The 19,087-nt window shown below is 52.3% G+C and overlaps 1 protein-coding gene across 5 annotated transcripts in view; it reads left to right on the top strand.

Annotated features, from left to right (window-relative positions):
* Positions 1–14,786: 14,786 nt before the first annotated feature.
* The window catches only part of SDK2 (sidekick cell adhesion molecule 2), a 168,983-nt gene continuing 164,682 nt past the window's right edge, over positions 14,787–19,087 (top strand). For 4 of the 5 annotated variants that reach the window (XM_030534609.1, XM_030534607.1, XM_030534605.1 and 1 more), the window contains exon 1: positions 14,787–15,495. In XM_030534609.1, the coding sequence (XP_030390469.1) occupies positions 15,417–15,495 (79 nt within the window). In that variant the 5' untranslated portion in view covers positions 14,787–15,416. The remainder of the gene's footprint in view (positions 15,496–19,087) is intronic. The other variant, XM_030534604.1, reaches the window with a different exon arrangement.

Here is a 19,087-nt window from a genome sequence, read left to right as displayed (position 1 = left end):
GGCCCCGAAAGCTCTGCTGGGTTACCGACGGCCTGGGGTGGGGGAGAGCTTGTACGCCCATGGGACCCTTCCGGTGCCATCTGGTCTCTTCCCAAGGAGACCAACCTGCATTCAGGGTGTATTTGAGTCCCAGGCATGATGGAGCCAGCCTGCCCTTCCATTCGGTGGCAAAGCTCTTTGGAGACCCGCCCACCTCGGTGATTGTCAAAGACCCTTTGGAGCTAGGCAGCTCTTCTCCCCAGGGGAGAACAGCGCTCCCAGGGGGACACGGGGCCTCCTTGACTCCCAGTCTCATTGCCCTGAGCCGGGTATGTCATGCTTGGTCTGCATCACCGAGGTCTCACTGAGAGCGCCCCTGCCCGGACATCGCTTAGCCCGCGGGGCTGCGTGGGGCACAGGGCCTCCGAGAGCGGGTTCGGGCCCCAGTGAAAAAATATTTTCCAGCCCTCCAGCAAGGGCAGACTAGCTAAACAGGGCTGACGAAGCCGGGCCCCAGGTCCCTCTCTGGACCGCCAGGCCCCGGTAATTTGTACCAGCTTCCCCCCAGCCCGCCGTCAGTCCTGGTGGAGTGTTCTTGTGGAGCTGCAGAGCAGGCCTCGGGGAGCCTGACACACTGGGGGGAGGACGGGTGTGTTGCCTGCTTCCCCAGGGAGCGGATCGCTGGGTAGATTAATGTCTGGTATTCTTTTTCCTTTCAATCCGCTCCTCTCGGAGCACCTTGCAGGCTGCCGGGACAGTGTTCAGCCCATCGTGGGCTCCGTACCTCCTACTAGATGTGTTTTGGTTTGAGTGTCTGGAAAATCGATTGTCCCCTTGGATGGCTCCTAACTTCCAAGCCACTGCCACACAGCGTGGTGTCGTCCCAGCTTCCTCCCCAGGCCAGGTAGTTTGTTTCTGAAAGGCCTGGAGGCAGGTTTGGTTTTAGCGAGATCCTGCACCTGCTGGCGGGTCTATTCCACAAACAGGGAGCCCACAAAATGCCTCTTCTCCGCCCTGTGTTCTGTTGCGTCGCTGTGTATGCACATGCTTCCTCTTAAGGAGTGCCCGGAAGACCTGCGAGCATCTCTGCGGCTCTAGTTCTGTCATTTCCTGAGTTTCATGCTTATTATTCCCGGTTTGCCGAAAGCGCCATCGGTTTTAAACTGTGGTCTCCGGTGCCAAGCCTCTGTTTGAGGAAGGGATCGGGCCAGTGCTCATGCACATCTCCCTGCTCCTCGGCTGACTATGCGTTGACATTGAAAGAGCTGAGCAATAAGCAGATATTAACGGGCGCGAAGGGCAGCGAGGAGATGCATCGGCCGGCCAGGTGGCTATCGAATGAGGCGAGTCCAAGGTTGCTGCTGACCTGGAGGGATAATAAATAAATATTGATAAGATCCAATAAGGGGAATCGATAGCTCTATGGTTAGACGTGTCCTGCTGCCTTTTGCCAGCTATTGGCGGGAGCAACTCCCCCAAATACCTGGGGAAGGCGAAGGAGCAGCCCTGATAGATGCCAGTGGATGCTGTGTCCAGATTTCCTTGTTATTATCACATTGGGGGGGAAGTTCTAGGTTCTTGGAAGCCCCACGCCCAGGTCTAGCTGGTTGCTCCCAGCCTGGCCCCCCAGGAGATTTGGTGTATTAGCCCCGCTGCCCCCATTTCTTCCCTACATCCCACCATGGGGGGCACATCCGTTGCTTATCTGAGCTCAAGAGGGAAATGGGGGTGGGGTGGCTTCTGCCTTGGGATGTTCAGGACCAGGTGGTGCAGAATGCCAAGCTGTCTGGCCAGGGTTCTTGAGTGGTGCTTGTCTGGGGACCTCCAGCTTGCCGGAAATGCGGAGCGCTCAGCACCCAGCTGAAGTCACTGCCAGGGCTCAGCCCTTCTGAAAACTAGCCCCCAATTATGTTGGGCTCCCAATTATGGAGCCCCCCTCCCCTCTAAATCCAAAGGCATTCCCGATGATGGGCCAGACTATTCCCTGGCCAGGGCCTTTCTTGCAACATTACTAATGCAGGGGGCAGATTCCCATCTCTGCTGGATGAGGGCATGGCTTGTAAAGCCAGATGCTGTGCCCCTCTCAGGTCTGTGCCTGCTTCCCATGCTGCCCCCTGTGCCTGGCTTGTTCTCCCCACCCTGCTATCCGAAGCCACCTCCTTGCCCTCATGCCTGTCTCTTCTAGACTGTCCTCTTCCTTGATGCATCAGAGATGGGACATAAGAACATAAGAACGGCCGTACGGGTCAGACCAAAGGTCCATCTAACCCAGTATCTGTCTACCGACAGTGGCCAATGCCAGGTGACCCAGAGGGAGTGAACCTAACAGGCAATGATCAAGTGATCCCTCTCCTGCCATCCATCTCCATCCTCTGATGAACAGAGGCCAGGGACGCCATTCCTTACCCAGCCTGGCTAATAGCCATTGATGGACTTACCCACCATGAATTTATCCAGTTCTCATCCACAATGGGCAGGATGGCCCAGGGCTTGGATCTGGCACTGAGCTTGGTGCTTGGCTGCCTGGTTCTTGTTCATGTGTTAGGATCTAGCTGATCGCCATGTGTGGGATCAGGAAGGATTTTCCCCCAAGGTCAGATTGGCAGTGGCCTTGGTCGTGGGGGGGGGGAGGGGGAGGAGGGCGGCACCTTTCTCTCCAGTGTGAGGCCCAGGTTGGGTGCTGGGTTCATCTCCCTTAATCAGTTTGCATGGCCTTAGGCATTAGTGACCCTCAGCCCCTCCTGTTCTCTGCGGGGGGCACATCATAGCTCAGGCTCCTGAGGGCTGCAAGACCTTGGTCTCCTTCCAGCTGTCGGGTTTAGTGTGCAAGGGGCGGTGGCCTCTGATACACAGGAGGTCGGGCTGCAGGATCTGGTTGTCCCTCCAGGTTTTGAATTTCTGATGCCCACGGGAAGGGAGCTGATCACTCACTTTTTTGCTTTGTTGAATGGTGTGTCACGTCTCCTGCGTCCGTCTGCCCCTTGGCTCCTGTGCGGCACGGCGCATGCAGCTGCTGTGATAACCACCCGTGGGGGTCATTGACGGAGTTCGAACCTCTCCCCTTCAGCACAGTCACCTACCGCTGGAGCAAAAGGAGCGTCTCCATTTGCTGGCAGCAGCAGTAGGCTGTTTTCCTTGCTGAGGATCTGTCACTAGAGGGGGACATGAGACAAACAGTGAATGTGTGTCAATCCAGCACCTGCTTATTAGAGATGAGACCAAGAGCCAGCCTGATCCTAGCTGGTGCCCTCTGAAATGATGCCCCTTGGGGCTGTAATCATTAACAGATTGCTTCCTTGACCTCCTGCCCCAGCAGGTGATCCAGGAATAATCCTGTGGGCTTGAAGTGGTTTCTCTTCCCCCTCCCACCTGCTCCCGGCATGTTAGCTCTAGCGATTGGAGAAAGACTAAACCGCTGAGCTCCCCTGCGCCTGGCACTGATGACGGCAGAATTCAGTTAGTCGCAGATCAATCTCATTTCAGAGTGGAAGGTAGATCTTAACTGGCACCGAAGCTTTCAGGGCGTCTGTCTGGGGTGGGCAGTTCTGGCTCAGGGGAAGGAAAATTGGCATTTGACTTGGTATCCAAAGAAGATGTTTAAAACATGTTGTTATCTCTTTCTCTCTCTCTGTCTTTCTCCCTCTCTCTAGTTTCTTTGTTTGGTTTTCTTTTAAGCTCTCAATTATTTAACATAAGCCTCTGTTTTGCGACAGTTAGTTTAGAGGGGTCCCTTCGGAGGCGCGACAGTGCAGGCAGAGGAAATTCAGAGCATGACACCAGCATTCCCAAATGGGCGCATGCGACTGCTCGGCTGTTCCCGGCCCCCCACGCTGGGTGGGGGAGGGGGATCCTTGGGGCTGGCTGTTTCTTTTCTTCCCTTCGCCGTTCCGAAATTCAGGAATTATCCAAAGGTGCCCGGGCTGGAATGTCCAGTCCCAGGTGTCACTCAAACCTGTGGCTGGGAGGAAGCTGAAAAGTGAAAAGTGGCTCTTTACTCCCCAGAGCTTTCAGGGGGTGGGGCCAGAGGAAATGGCGAATAAAGGGTTTTTCAAGGGGCTGTGCCTTCAAACAGGAACCCGGACAGCTAGGGTTCTCCGGAGCAGTCAGTGGCATGTGGGGATGAGTGGGGGGTGGGGTGACTGCTTGTGGCAGACTCCCCAGAGCGGCAGGACTGCGTGGGTCAAGACAGGGCCTGCATGCGGCAGTACAGGCTGTGTGCATCAGCATGAGAACTAGAGTGAACCACAGGATCCGTCTGTGCCCGGCAGCCTCTGCATTCACCACAACAGAATCTAGTCTCACCTGTAGAGTGTTCTAATCCCCAAAGCATCCACTCCACCTTTCACCCTCCCGTGCTGGGGAAACTGATCCCCATACGATGTACTGTGTCCATCAGCACGGGGTTTTGGTTCATCTAATTATCTGGATCAGTAGCATCTAGAGACCCCAAGTGAGTTCAGAGCCCCATTGTGCCGGGTGCTGCATGGACATGGGGGAGACGGTCTCTCCCTCAGAGAGCTCCCAGATGAAACGGACAAGTTGCCAGTTTGTGTCATTTTATCTTATCTTGTGATAGTTAGTGTTTTTCTTTGAACTCCAGAATCCTGTGACTTTTGGGAGGGGGAGAGGAATAGGCAGAAGGTTTAAAACAAATAAAAAGAAGTATTTCTTCACACAGCGCACAGTCAACCTGTGGAACTCCTTGCCGGAGGATGTTGTGAAGGCCAAGACCATAACAGGGTTAATAAAAGAACTATATAAATTCATGGAGGATAGGTCCATCAATGGCTATTAGCCAGGATGGGCAGGAATTGTGTCCCTAGCCTCTGTTTGCCAGAAGCTGGGAATGGGCGACAGGGGATGGATCACTTGATTATTTCCTGTTCTGTTAATTCCCTCTGGGGCACCTGGCACTGGCCACTGTTGGGAGACAGGATACTGGGCTAGATGGACCTTCGGTCTGACTCAATAGGGCCATTCTTATGTTCTTATGAATCTCGAATGGTGTTTTTTTTGTAAAGGGAAGTTTCTCACCCTGTCCCACATCCAGGATCAAACCAGACAGCAAAGGAAAGAAAATCACACTGGTTATATTTTGACCATCTCATGGTTTTGGGAGTGTCTGATGATTTCTGAACCCTTGTGATTGGCGATACTGGGTTTATCTTCCCCATTTTACAGCTGGGCAGAGCCGAGGCCCGGGGAGTTGGGGTGATTTGCGCAAGGTCACGCTGGGAGTCTCTGCTGGAGCTGGGAAATAAACCCAAGTCTCTCTCCCCCTGATCGTGGCTGGAGGGCTCCGCTCTACAGCAATGCAATGACAAATCCGCTAAGCACAACTTTTCTGTAGGGGAGCTGGAATAGCTGTCCCGTGACGAATAAACCTCCCTCCGTAATGCTCAGTCTTGCTTCCTAGCTTCACAAGAGCGCAGCCCGGTGACGAACTGGGAATGTTCTTAATGTTTGCTCTGAATACTGTGTTGGTGCCTCAGTGTCCCCTATGCAGTTCTTAAGTATCTAGGTGGTGGAATAAGGGTGTGTGATTGCTACAGAGCAAAGGGCCAGTGCACCTAAATGCCTGGCACTCTGTCTCCTAACAACTGATGGCCTGGGCCCCTCCCCTGCAAAGGTGCCAGCTGAAGGTGTTGGAGACAAAGAGGTAAGGTGACCTCCTGTCCTGGGAAAGGACCTGAGCAGAGAGGAGGGGATGGAGGGGGTTGTTAGTCTGGAGCTGGCTGGGGATGAGGAGTGAGGGCAGATGTGGGGGTCTGGCTCACTGCCCCCCAGAATGGACCTGGCTGAGGGGTCCGGTTCGCATTACCTACAAATTCTGTTTTAGACCATGATCCTGCCATCGAATAACCCTCTGTTTTACTGGCTGGCTGAGAGTCACGTCTGACTGTGAAGTGGGGGTGCAGGACCCTGTGGCTTCCCCAGGACCCCACCTGGGTGGACTCGCTGTGGGAAGCGCACAGAGGGGCAGAGGATGCTGAATGCTCCAAGGAGAGACCCAGGAGGTGAAGCCTTGTGAGCTTCTTGCCCTGAATAAGTCTGCTCCAAGGGAGAGGACGCTCCCCAAAGTCCTGACTGGTTTGGTGGGGAGCAGTTCCAGAGCATCGCCCGGGGACTCTGTGACACTCGGGAGCTAGAGCCGGAAAGAACGGATTTTTGGTTTTTGTATCTATTGACTCCTCCCTGCACCCTATCCTACCATCAGGGCCGGCTCCAGGCACCAGCATTCCAAGCAGGTGCTTGGGGAGGCAACCTGCAAGGGGCGGCAGTCCAGGTGTTTTTTCCCCCAAGCAGAGTGCCAAATTGCCACCGCGGACAGCGGGGGCAGTCCCTCTGCTGTTAGGGCGGCACGCGAGTTTCCATGGCGGTGGCAATTCGGCATCAGCTTCTATGTTCAGCTGTGCGCGGCGGCGCAGCTTCTGTCTTCCAGCTGAAGACAGAAGCTGCCACCAAATTGCCGCCGCTGTGGAAACGCGCCTGCCACCCTAAAGGCGCAGGGACTGACCCCGCTGTCCGCGGCAGCAATTCGGCGCGCTGCTTGGGGCGGCAAAAACTGTAGAGCTGACCCTGCCTACCATAACACCAGGCAATATCCTCCAGACTCTTCCCTGTCGGGAGCCTCGACGTAGCGCATGCTGCAGCTCGTCTCGGAACAAGCTGTTCCAGCTCCTGTTATGTTTGAAATCAAAGGCTGAATGAAAGACTAAATAAATAAATAAAAAGCTGAAGCATATCTTGATCTTCGCGTCCTGGGGCTCCAAGGTTAAAGTGTTCTCTGCAAAGGGCCTTAATGTATCGTTCCAGGGCTTCCTTCAAAAGGCACTTTCCAAACCTGGGTCACGAGCTGCTGCTTTCTTTGTGTAGGACAAAGTATAATTGTGTCCCTTTTGCCTCCCCCAGACGTGCCCCCGCTGTTTAATTTCATGGTGACTGTAATGAGAGCAAGTGGGGGGTGCACATGCCTGGGAAAGCCAGAGGGAGGCTGATGGAGTGACAGGCTCTAGCAGGATAATTTCCCACAATTTAAGCAGCATGGAGTTATCAGCGCCATGCCTGGGACCCTGATTCAGTCTCCAGCCTGGCACAGGGCTGCAAGCACCGTTAAGGCAGAGCCTTGGGGACCGAGCAAACCAGGAAACACCTTGAGTTGCATCTGGGCTCCTGGTGCGCTGTGCGACAACGTTGTCCTCTTGCATCCCGACACCAGCGCATCGCAAGGTTGTGAGGCAAGTTTTGCAGGCCTTGCAAGTTTTATGGGGTGTTTTTGGTGCTGAAATTGGAATGATCCCATTAAAAATGTGGCATGCCTGGGGGACAAGCCCCATCTCAAGGAACCTTTGGAACTGCCTAGGCAGCAGCAGCGCGCCTCAGTCTGGGGATTGTCACATCTAGCCCTCAATAACCGGAAGGAGAGGATGACCCTAAGGAGCAGGCAGGGCTGGATTAAGGGGCAGGTAACTCAAGCGACAGCCTGGGGACACCAGGCTCGGGGTGCTGTAAGATATTCAAAAGTTTGACAAATGGGAGGGAGGCGTTATTTGGTCTACAACAGGCCCTGTGAGCTGGGGAATCTGAAAAAAGAGATTAGTTCTTTTGGGGGCCAGAAGGAACCACTGTGATCATCTAGTCTGATCTCCCCTCTAACACCAGCCACAGGATTTCTCTGAATTCCTTCTGGCTTGGACCAGAGCAGACCTAGAAAAACATCCAATCTGGCCTTAAAAACATCCGGTGATGGAGAATCCACCTACGACCCTGGGTAAATTGTTCCAATGGTCAATTACCCTTGCTGCTAAAAACATGCCATTGTTCTAGTCTGAATTTGTCTAGTCTAGCTTCAACTTTCAGCCAGGGGAGCCCATTAGACCTTCGTCTGCCAGCTTGAAGAGAGCTCTGTCATCACATTTCTATTTCCCACACAGGTACTTCAAGCCACTTCTTAACTTCCTCGCTGTTAAGCTAAACACATCGAGCTCCTTGAGTCTGTCACAGTAAGGCAGTTTTTCTCATAGCTGTTCTCTGAGCCCTCTCCAATTTATCAACATCCCTCGTAAACTGCGGACAGCAGAACTGGACACAGGATTCTAGCAGCAGTCGCACCAGTGCCAAATACAGAGATAATAGAACCTCCCTGCAGCTTCTCGAGATTCCTCTGTTTATACAGCCAAGATCACACAGATGATATAAAACATGTTTGTCTGTGTCCCATGCTGGTCTCTCTTCCTCTTGACACGATATCACAACTCCTATGAATGTTAGTGAGCCTGGCTGTCTGGGGAATGCTGGTGTTCTACGGCAGTGGCTCTCAACCTTTCCAGATTGTCCCCCTGTCAGGAGGCTGATTTATCTTGCGGACCCCCAAGTTTCACCTCACTTCAAAACGATTTGCTTACAAAATCGGACACACAACTATAAAAGTGTCCCAGCCACTGTTACTGAAAAATCACTTACTTCCTCCTTTCTACCATCTAATTATAAAATAAATCCATTGGACTATAAAGATTGTACTTACATTTCAGTGTATAGTATGCAGAGCTGTATAAACAACTCAGTGTCTGTATGAAATTTCAGCTTATTCTGACGTCGCTAGTGCTTTTTCTGTAGCCTGTTGTAAAACTAGGCAAATATCTGGATGAGTTGAGGTCCCCCCCGGAAGATCTATGTGTACCCCTGGTTGAGAACCATTGTTTTAAATAGCAGGGGGACAATGGGATGTATTCAAAGCAGAAAGATTGGGAGTTTGGGTGTGGGAAAAGGAATCAATTTCTGTTGCTGTGTTGCCCTTCAGTATCACAGGCCGGCAAATCCCAGAGTGTCTGGCATGTCAGGGAAGATTTTTCCATTTCAGATAAACCCTTCATCTTTTTTGTAACTTGCCTCGGTTTCTGGGAGAAGTTTTAATTCAAACCCAGCAAAGTATTTTGGCTTTGGCTTTGGCTTTGATGCGCCTTCTTCAAGCGAGGAGCAAAATAACAGTGTTGAAACCTGCAAATAGCATACAGTCAGCCCATTTGCCACATGCCACACGGGTTACACAAGAGCTAACTGGTCATTAGGGAGATGGCTGCTTTCCTTCCCCCGGTTTAAGATCTTACGTTTCTGGCCAAGCTGGCTGGATGTGCTGTTAGCTCTGGAGAGCCGTGCACAGGATTCAGATACTCCTCTGGGATGGGGAACTGTGCACTGATCCTTCTTCTGTAGTGCTGCTGCTGGAGGCAGAGGCCTCTTGTGGGATTCACCCAGGGGAAGATTTCTACAGAAAGTCACGGAACAGTCAAAAACTGCCTGTGCCTCTTGACTGGTACATTCAGACGCCTGCATTTTCCCCTTCCAGTGCAGTCCCATGTCAGGGCAGGTGACGCAGCCACACAGCATTGATCAGAGCTCGTTTGTGTCCAAAACATTACAGTTCGAAGGTTAATTAAACATAAAATGGCCCCAATGCCTGGCCTGGAAGGTGAGGATGCTGGGCAGGTGCAGTTCCAGAGTTCTGGGGTGAGCCCAGTACTTGCACGGAGAGAGAATTAGAGCCCTGGGGACAGGAGTTCCTATTCTTTCCAGAACAAGGTCTTGATCCTGGAAAAGCTTATGCAGAATGACCTAGGACAGCTTGTGTAACAAGCTTAGCAGAGTGTGATGTCCCCCTCTAGTGGCTGGTCTGCGAGAGGATAACAGTCTACTACTGCTAGTGGCTAGAGAGTTACTCCTCTAGCTCATGGTCACTTGATCCTGTCTGCTCATTTCAGAAGGGGATGGTCGGCTCCTGAATCCCTAGCTTTAGTGAGCTGCCCCATCCTGCCCCCACTGTCTGCAGGCCTGGGATTTCCCGTCACTCCGGGTGATGACTACATGGTTCCAAGTATCAGAGGGGTAGCCGTGTTAGTCTGGATCTGTAAAAGCAGCAAAGAATCCTGTGGCACCTTATAGACTAACAGACGTTTTGGAGCGTGAGCTTTCGTGGGTGAATACCCACTACATGCATCCTACGAAGTGGGTATTCACCCAAGAAAGCTCATGCTCCAAAACGTCTGTTAGTCTATAAGGTGCCACAGGACTCTCTGCTGCTTTTACATGGTTCCAGCCTCTCTGATTAGGCAGTGCAGTGCTCTAGGGGTCTCCGAGGATGATGCTGGCTCTCTCTTTGGAGGAAGGCTGGAGGAAATGTTTGCTATGAAATGGAAAACTTGTCGAGTGTTTCCAGGCACGATGGGGATGGGAGCCTGTAGATGGAGGTGGTAATTGGCTTACTCCTCGGCAAGGCGAATTGCAATAAATAAATAAATATAATCTTCGCAGTCGAGGACTGGCAGGGAATTTACAGCCCTAGAGACAAGAATCCCTGTTCTTTGCAGAACAAAGCCCCAATCCTGCCAAGGCTTGTGCATGTGGTATATAGAGAGTCGCGTTCGGGGACTACCTATAGGGTTAAAGTTAGGCATGTGGGGAAGTATTGCAGGATCAGGACCCAAGCCAAGTGCTAGCCACTCCAATAAGAGTGCGCCTCCCTTGTTCCTGTGCCACTGTGCCTTGACTTACCCTTACAATGACCTCCACTGAGGTGACACAGGATTACAACCTGCTGGGCCCAGTCAGTCCCTGTCCTCTGCTGGAAATGCCAACAAAGAGGTTAATAGGGGCCAGTGGAGAGGGTCATTGGTTGAGGACTGGGATTATTACTGGTGATGTAATTTCAACACAAATTGACCATTCTCCTCCCCCCTCAGGTTAAATTTGGCCCCAATTATTTAATATAAACTCTGTTATCCACTTGTGTGTGCTATAGATACACAAATATACAGTATTTATGTGTGCATACCAATACACACACACACACACACACACACACACACATCTGTGCGTATAAGAAATACACACGCATGTTTCATGTATAGGGCAGCAATACTTTCTTTAAAAGAATGTCCTACAACTACATTCCCAACCGCTCTGACCTTCTAAATTCCTTCCAAGTATTGAGTTTGTCCCCAGGCTACTCTCTTCCTTTCACCCTCCTCTGTATTCATCTCTTTGGTCACAAAGAGAGAAACCCAGGTAAGTTCTGTTTTAGGGGCGTCTACAGCCTTCATCACCAGCATCTGAGCCCTCCCAATGTGTTTATTCTCCGAATACCCCTGTGTGGTAGGGCTGGGCTGTTACCTCCATTGCACAGAGAGACTAAGTGGCTCACTTGAGGTCACGCAGGAAGTCTGTGGAGGAGCAGGGAACTGATCACGGGTCTCCCATAGGAGTATCCCCAACCACTAGACTATCCTTCCTTAATACCATAACACTTACCACTCCAGACAAATGCAGGGATCCCTCAAACACCTGAGTTCCCATTTTTGTCTATTGTAGCTTTTCTTCTCACTCCTGGCAGGGAGCTCCTTGCGAAGGCAAGAGACTCGAATGTATTATTAGTGGCTTTTTGAACTACACCCCGACCTCCCGTCTATACATGCTGATACCCATCCCTCCACCAGACCTTCAACGAGATGCCATTGCTGATAAATCTGCTTGGAGAACTGAGACAGATGAAACCATCCTATTATCTATGCTCCATTCGCAGACAGGGAACATCTCCCAGTGCCTGCTCACACACCCTGGCTCATCTCCTGTCAGCCTTTGCTACAGCCGCTCACGCACTCTTGGACAAGAGAGCTACTGGCCCTTTTCTGTGCCTGGGTGATCAGTGCTGCTAGAGGGGGAGCATGTGGGAGAGAGAGTCGAACACAGCAAATAAATTCTGGAGTCCATCGTTGCACCTGCCTTCTAGTCCATTGGATCATAGTTCCTGGGTCAGGCTCAACCAGCAACTCTCTGGCTTGACCAGAGTTTTACAGCTGTGCACCGGCTTGGCCTGCTTTCCTCCCCACACTGTGGTGGCAGGGCAGCGTCACATAGACAGTAACTTGTGGTGGAAGAGTGACCAATCCAACATCTGCAGGGTGTCTGCGATGCCTCACTGCCTTTGGTCCAGAGGCTATCCTCTGGTTACAGAACCCAGCATCTGCATAGGAGAGAATCTAGGCCTGTACCCCATGCTTCAGTGGAAAGTGGGGAAACCTCAGTCATGGAAAGTCATGTCCATATGGATGTGTGTGTATTTCTTCCTAAACCCAGGTATTAAGTGGTTGGTTTTCTCATGAAACATGAGGGTTGATATTCCTGTTCGGAGTTTATCCTGTTTACTTAGTTACTACTTTACTTTTGGTCGACTTCCAGCAGAAGTCCTTAACCAACACAACATCTGTCTCTCCACCAAATTGAAGATCTACAACACAGTGGTCCTGACATCTCTCCTGTATGGTTCTGAGACACGGACTCTTTACAGACATCACATTAAACAGCTTGAGCAATTTCACATGTGCTTCCTCCGCTCAACAATGCGCATTCGCTGGCAGGACAGAGTGATCAATATTCAGGTCCTTGAAAGAGCAAATGCAACCAGCATCCAGGAAATGTTACTGAGAGCACAACTCAGGTGGACTGGTGCTGTCGTCAGAATGGAAGTCCATTGCCTCTCAAAACAGATCTTAGAAGATCAGGGTTGGCAGGGACCTCAGGAGGTCATCTAGTCTAACCCCCTGCTCAAAGCAGGATCAACACCAACGAAATCATCCCAAATCTTGTATGGGGAGCTGATGCAGGACAAAAGAAAGAAGGGCCATCTGTATAAGCACTTCAGAGATAACTTGAAGAGCAGTCTCCAGTGGGCTGGCATCAATCGCAAAGAATTCGAGCAAACGGCTCAGAACAGGACTTGCTGGCGGTCTCTGATAAGATCAGAGGTTCTAGTGCAACCAGCAAAATCGTCTCCAAGCTGCATGTGAAAGGTGCCACAGAGCTGCATCATCAAACATCATGGCCAGGGACTTCCCATGCCCTCCATGCGGACAACTGCGCATCAAGGTTCGGACTTCAGAGTCATACGCGTTGTCATAGATGAGAATTGTGCCAATATTGTCGCCATTGTAAGCAATGGACTACTACTACTTCTTACTTATACAGTAGTGCCCAGAAGTCACTGTCACATCTACTGTGCATGGAGCTGTACAAAGATGAAATAAGCTAGTCACTGGGTTTACAGGCAAAGTCCCACAATCCTGCTGTTGGTGGACCACAGAGCCCATTGCAAGACTGGGACCTGAGTCATTAGACATATGCAAGTTAATAGCTTCAAAATACTCTAAAGCTTTTCTTTTAAATCCCTTTAATCTGGCTTCCTTAACAATCTAGTAGTAGTGAATTCCACTGGCTAATTGTGAATTTTAATGTTGTTGTTTTTTTTTAAAGTAGAGGGATTTTAAAAAACCCTGCAACTCTCCACACACTCTACAGAAGATCAGAAAAGAAAGGACAGAAGCTATCCCCGACTACCGCAGGCTCAAAATGTAATCCCTGCCTCCTGTTGCTGTGGCTGTTTCTAGGACTGCTGCAGGTTGGCTCTCCTGGTTTATTCAATTGCTGAGCCGCACCCACTAAGGATAAAACTCCCCCTTTACAGGCGCTGCCAGCCTTTTTAAATGACAGGTTTCAGAGTAGCAGCTGTGTTAGTCTGTATCCCCAAAAAGAACAGGAGTACTTTTGGCACCTTAGAGACTAACTGATTTATTTGAGCATAAGCTTTTGTGGGCTAGAGCCCACTCCATCAGATGCATAGACTGCAACATAGTAAGAAGATATATATACATACAGAGAACATGAAAAAGTGGAAATAGCCATATCAGCTGTAAGAGGCTAATTAATTAAGATGAGCTATTATCAGCAGGAGAAAAAAAAGTTTGTAGTGATAATCAGGATGGCCCATTTTAGACAGTTGACAAGAAGGTGTGAGGATACTTAACATGAAGAAATAGATTCAATGTGTGTAATGGCTCAGCTATTCCCAGTCTCTATTTAAGCCTAAATTGATTGTATCTAGTTTGCATATTAATTCACACTCAGCGGTTTCTAGTTGGAGTCTGTTTCTGAAGCTTTTCTGTTGCAAAATTGTCACCTTTAAGTCTGTTACTGAGTGACCAGAGAGGCCGAAATGTTCTCCTACTGGTTTTTGAATGTTATGATTCCTGATGTCAGATTTGTGTCCGTTTATTCTTTTGCGTAGAGACTGTCCGATTTGCCCAATGTACTGGCAGAGGGGCATTGCTGGCATATATCACATTGGTAGATGTGCAGGTGAAGGAGCCCCTGATGGTGGCTGATGTGATTAGGTCCTATGATGATGTCACTTGAATAGATATGTGCACAGAGTTGGCATCGGGCTTTGTTGCCAGGACAGTTCCTGGGTGAGTGTTTTTAAAAGTCAGTTTTATGAGCCCTGCGCCATATGAGGGACAAGGTTCATCCCTGCGCTTTGCAGGAGCTGGCCGGGCAGGGCCCTGGGCGCTGCTGCTGCAGACAGGCAGGGGCTGAAGCGGGGAGCCCAGGCCGAGCAGGCAGCACCTCCCGGCGCCGGTGGCCCCAGACTCGTTCCAAGCGCCCTCTCCACGGTTGGCCACCGGGTAGCGCTGTGCGCCGCTCCGTCTCCCCGCCTCCCCCGGCTGAGGCTGCCCCCACAGCTCGCGGCTCCGCTGCTGCCGGAGCTTCGGCTCAGTCCGCTGCCAGCGAACGGAGCGGCGGCTGCCGGCTGAGACGCGAGCGAGGGAAGGGCGGACGGGCGACGCGGGAACCGGGCAGCAGCGCACCCCGGGCGGGGGCAGGCAGAGCCGGGGCGCGCCCGCCTCCCCACCTGGCCTCGCTGCCCTCCGGCACCTTCCGGGGCTCCGGAGCGCGGGTGGCAGGAGGCAAAGCCCCGAAGGCGCCGGCCATGGGGATCGCTCCGCTGGCGGGCTAAGGAGGGGGGAAGGGGAGCACCCCCCCCCCCGTCGAATCCCAGCCCCCCCAAGAAAACTTTTCTGGCTGGACGTGGAGCGCGGATTTCGCCACGAGTGGATAAAACTGCCGCGACCCCCGCGTGTCAGCGGCGGTGGGGGCGCCCCACGCTCCGGGGCTTTGCCATCTTGGGGCGCCCTGCCAAGCGGCGGCTGGGCGCGGGGGGGCCTTGCGCTTCCCCCATTGGAGCAATCGGGGGTGGGACCCCGCGGTGCCGAGCCCCGATCCGAGGCGGGACCTCGTGCGGACAAGGGAAGTCAGGGCTACGTGTCCAGACCCCCTCGCCCTCCGGCCTCTGGAACTGGGAGCGGAGCCTTTTCTCGCCCGGTGGCTGGGCGGCGCCGGCTGCGGGCCGAGGGCAGCGCGGATGGACCGTTTCCCTTAAGGTTTCCCCTGCCCTGGGGGTCGGCGGCTGGTTTTCGGGGCGCCCCAGGAGCCTGCCTGCCGCAGCCAGCGAGACTCTGCACGGGCGGGAGGAGCAGGCGGAGCCGTCGGCGCGGACCGGGCAAAGGATTATAAAAGTCGGGGAAAGTTCCCTTCTCGCCCCCCTGCGGACCATGGCAGGGGGCGGCCGCTGGCAGCCCCTGCTGTGCCTCCTCCTCGCTCTGCGGGGGACCCCCGGCGCCGGGGCTCAAGGTAAAGCGGAGGGGGCACGATCCGGGGGGGGAGGGGAGGGGGCTCTTTGCAGACCAGCCCCCACTGGGCATGGAGCAGCCCGGGGGCGCGCAGGAAACCCCAGCCCTGCTTTGCATGGTTCATTATTTTTAATTGTGGGATTGACTTTGATGCTACCCAAAGCTCGAGACGCTCAGCGCCCCCCCCCCCCCGCCCCGCTCTGTGGAGGTGTCTCTTTTATGTGCTGATTGATTCTCTGGGGCTGTCCCCTCCCCGTGCCCCTCTTCCTGGGCGTTTGAGTTTCTCGTCCTGGTGCTTGTTTTAAACAATGTTCTGCGTTGGTTCTGGAAGGAGGAGGGGACCTCGCCTTGCGGATGGAGAGGAGGAGCAACCGGTTATGGAAAGTTGGGTCTGCTTGAAACTAGGGGTATAAATCAAGAGCTCCGAGGGATGTGAAGGGAGACATCGGGGGCTGCGGAGTCCTGGGACTGGGGCCACAAAGCTTTGGAAAAGAGAGAAATCTTTAAGGAAAGACACCGAAACCCAACTTGAATATAAAGGCCCGGGTGGGGGAGGCGCGGGGAGATAGATCTTTCTGCCTGGCTCAGAGCTGGCCAGCCAGGTTGTGACTAACCCTAAAAAATGAAAACCCGGTGCAACATTTGTAACATTGAGCCCAGGAGCCCTTTCCAGATAGGAGGTGGTGCCCCGGCTCTGGGTTTGCTCCCTTGGGCCTGGTCAAATGTGACTGTGTAGGGTGGAATTGAGTGTGCCTGGGGCTCCTGCAGACAGCTGAGAGGAAGCAATGGAGCAGAATAGGGCAAGATGTGAAACCTGATTTCTCTCTCCTTAGTCCTCCCGTCACCCAGAATCTTGGTGTTATTTTGGAGTTAACTTTCCTGCTGGAGAGTTGTATGTCAATGTAGTGTGTGTGTCTGCGTGTGTGTGATTTCTGATGTATGCTGGGCTTTAATCCTTTAAACAAACTGCGACTCCATCTCCCTAGGTCCTCCAGTCTGTTGCCTGAAGATAAGGTTGCTAGCTGGTTACAGGTGGGCGTGTTGTTAAGCAAGGCAGAGCTTGTCCCTATCATGGCTTTGAGGGGCATGAAGCCCTGCCCCACGCACACTTTCCCAGAGCGTGTCTCACGTGGCTGGCTTGCTGAGTTGATCGCTTACATGCCATGCAGAGTAGATGCGCACCGGCCATTTCCCCAGGCTGCATACCGTTCGATCTGGTTCCAGTCGCACCATGTGTCTAACTGTGTGAACTAGTGAACTGTATGGGGGTGTGGATATGGATGTGTAGAAAAGTGTTGATTTGCGACGCCCTGTTTACACCAGCCATGACCTGAAAAGCAGGCTCCTGGTCTGATGTCAAAAAGAGCCAATGCTGGTGGCTGGAATTAGAAAGTTGTGCATTCCAGGGGGCTACACGCTTGGAGAAAAAGCCACTCGAAAAAGGCATCTTTGAATATTTGATTGTCTGACGTAGAACTGAAGAAGTCCCTTGCCAAGCACTAAGGAAGGTTGCTGCCTCTCTCCCTCTCCAGAGCTTCCTCCTTGGAAAGTTTCAGAAGCTCTTTTGGAAAGGGATTGGATATTTGGTTAGCAATCCAAACAGCTGCTTGAAATGACTAGGAGCAGCTTTACACTGTGTGTATCTCTCCCAAGCACCTTATTCTCTCTCTCTTCCTGTCTCAAGAGACCTGTCAAGATAACAATACAGCCAGAAGAGATTTACATTCAGGAGACAGGAGAATGGGGCCAACTGAACTCTGGAAGCTTATTACGGTTCCTTAGGTAGGGGGTGAAAGGAGGACGGGGGATGCCCGGCAACCCAACTTTATTCTTTTCTTCCAGGGTCTAGTGAGAACTGGCAGCTCCTAATAGCAGAGTCTTGTTCAGAGAGAAGCATCAGCACAGGCGGAGCTGACACGGTAGCCCTAGCAGGTACAGACAGGCAGGCAGGCTCAATCTTAATGAGACCGTGTAGGGGCAGAAAGGGAGGCATCAGGTGAGGGAAGGCAGAGCTATAAATACCTATAATGGGGAAGGTGGGTTGTGCAGTAAAATGCTATATAAGCTTGCTGGGTAGGTGGTTGGCAACTGCCTTTGTTGCATCCTATTTCGTGCTCTAGAACTCCTGTGTCCGTGCTATGAGGCTTCTGCTAAGATTAACCATCTGTGCACACTGGGATTAGCCAGGGTGACAGCCCTGGAATGCATTTCCACCCCTTGCTTCAAGAGACCCTGTTCGGAGTCTGGGGGCTTGAGCTTGCCACCGGTTGCTGAAAAGCTGCATGCTTGTATTTGTAAAAGGCTAGCCTGCGAGATGTGTTCCTGCACTGTCCGTCCATCCACCCCCCCTCCCTGGCTCTCTCCTCCCCCGGCTGGAGCTGGAGCTGGAGCCCTTGAGCTGCAGTAATGTAAGTAATTTAGAGCTGCAGTTTAAAGGGGATTCGAGACAGTGCTCAGTGAGCTAATACTGCCCCTCTGATAAGCTAATCGCCTCCAGGATGCTATTGTGTTGTGGAGCCTATTTCCAGCTGCCTCTGTTATCTAAATGGGCTGTATAAATAGTTGCCTGGTTCTCCAAGGGACAGTGTGAGTTCACCAGCGTGGAGCAATGCCAGCCCCTGGACGCAGGGAAGGCCGGGCTGAAGGGAAAGGGGGCTTTCGCTGGCAGAGGAAAGCACAGCCCTTTTGTCCTTTCATTAATTAAGATTTTGAGGAAGTACAGAATCTCCTTGCCCAACAGCCACATTCGGTTGCAAAGAATCCAGGGGTTACGTTGCTAACTCTGGGGCTCATCGCCTAAGCATGCTGGATTTGCATGACATCTTCTGGGCTGCCTGCATCCCAGTGACTGTTAGAGAGTCTCTCTCTCTGCAGGTGCAAGGGGGCTATCATATGATTTCAGCCCAGGCTTCAAATGAGGGGGAGAATCTAGAGGCAGAGCGTGCTATGGGGTGGGTGGTCCAGGCAGTGGGAACTGCACAGGAGAAGGCCCTTGCGGCAGCAACTGAGAGATTGTGGGACTTGAGCTCAATAGGCAGAAGGGAGGGATAGAAAGGAGGAAGGTATCTGATGTACGCAGTTGTACATCCATGGAAAGTTCATGGGATGCACACATGTGTTAAAGCATGTTGATCCATGTAGCAGATTTGCCTGAGATCTTGTATTACTGCTTGACTCTAAACAGCTCTGTAGCCGCACTTAACATCCTCCAATCCCTCAGCTTATGGGGGCTGGATGTGCAGAGAGACCCTGTGATCAGACAGGTTGGGGAATTTCTGACAAGGGGAGGTTGTTTGCACTGGATCCAGCCTGTAGAAGCGATGCAGGTGGGTAAGGAGGCCTCTGAACCCCTCCCTGAAACAGGCAGTATTCCAGGGCTATAATATACTCTCCCTCTAAATTTATAGCCATCGTTTTCGGCAGCAAATGGAGCCAAAGCCCTCTCTGCCCCTGGCTTCAAACTCCCCATCCACTGCCTCTCCTTAGCACCGGCGCTATAATTTCTCAGTAATTAAGTTCCGAACATAACATATAAACTGGCAGTATATTATACAGGCAGTGCCTGTGTCAGAAGCTGTGAAGGTCTATTTGAT

Source organism: Gopherus evgoodei, chromosome 15, assembly GCF_007399415.2.
Source record: "Gopherus evgoodei ecotype Sinaloan lineage chromosome 15, rGopEvg1_v1.p, whole genome shotgun sequence".
Lineage (NCBI taxonomy): Eukaryota > Metazoa > Chordata > Testudines > Testudinidae > Gopherus > Gopherus evgoodei.
The sequence above is the reverse complement of the archived record's forward strand: the minus strand, read 5'-3'. Positions and strand labels throughout refer to the sequence as shown.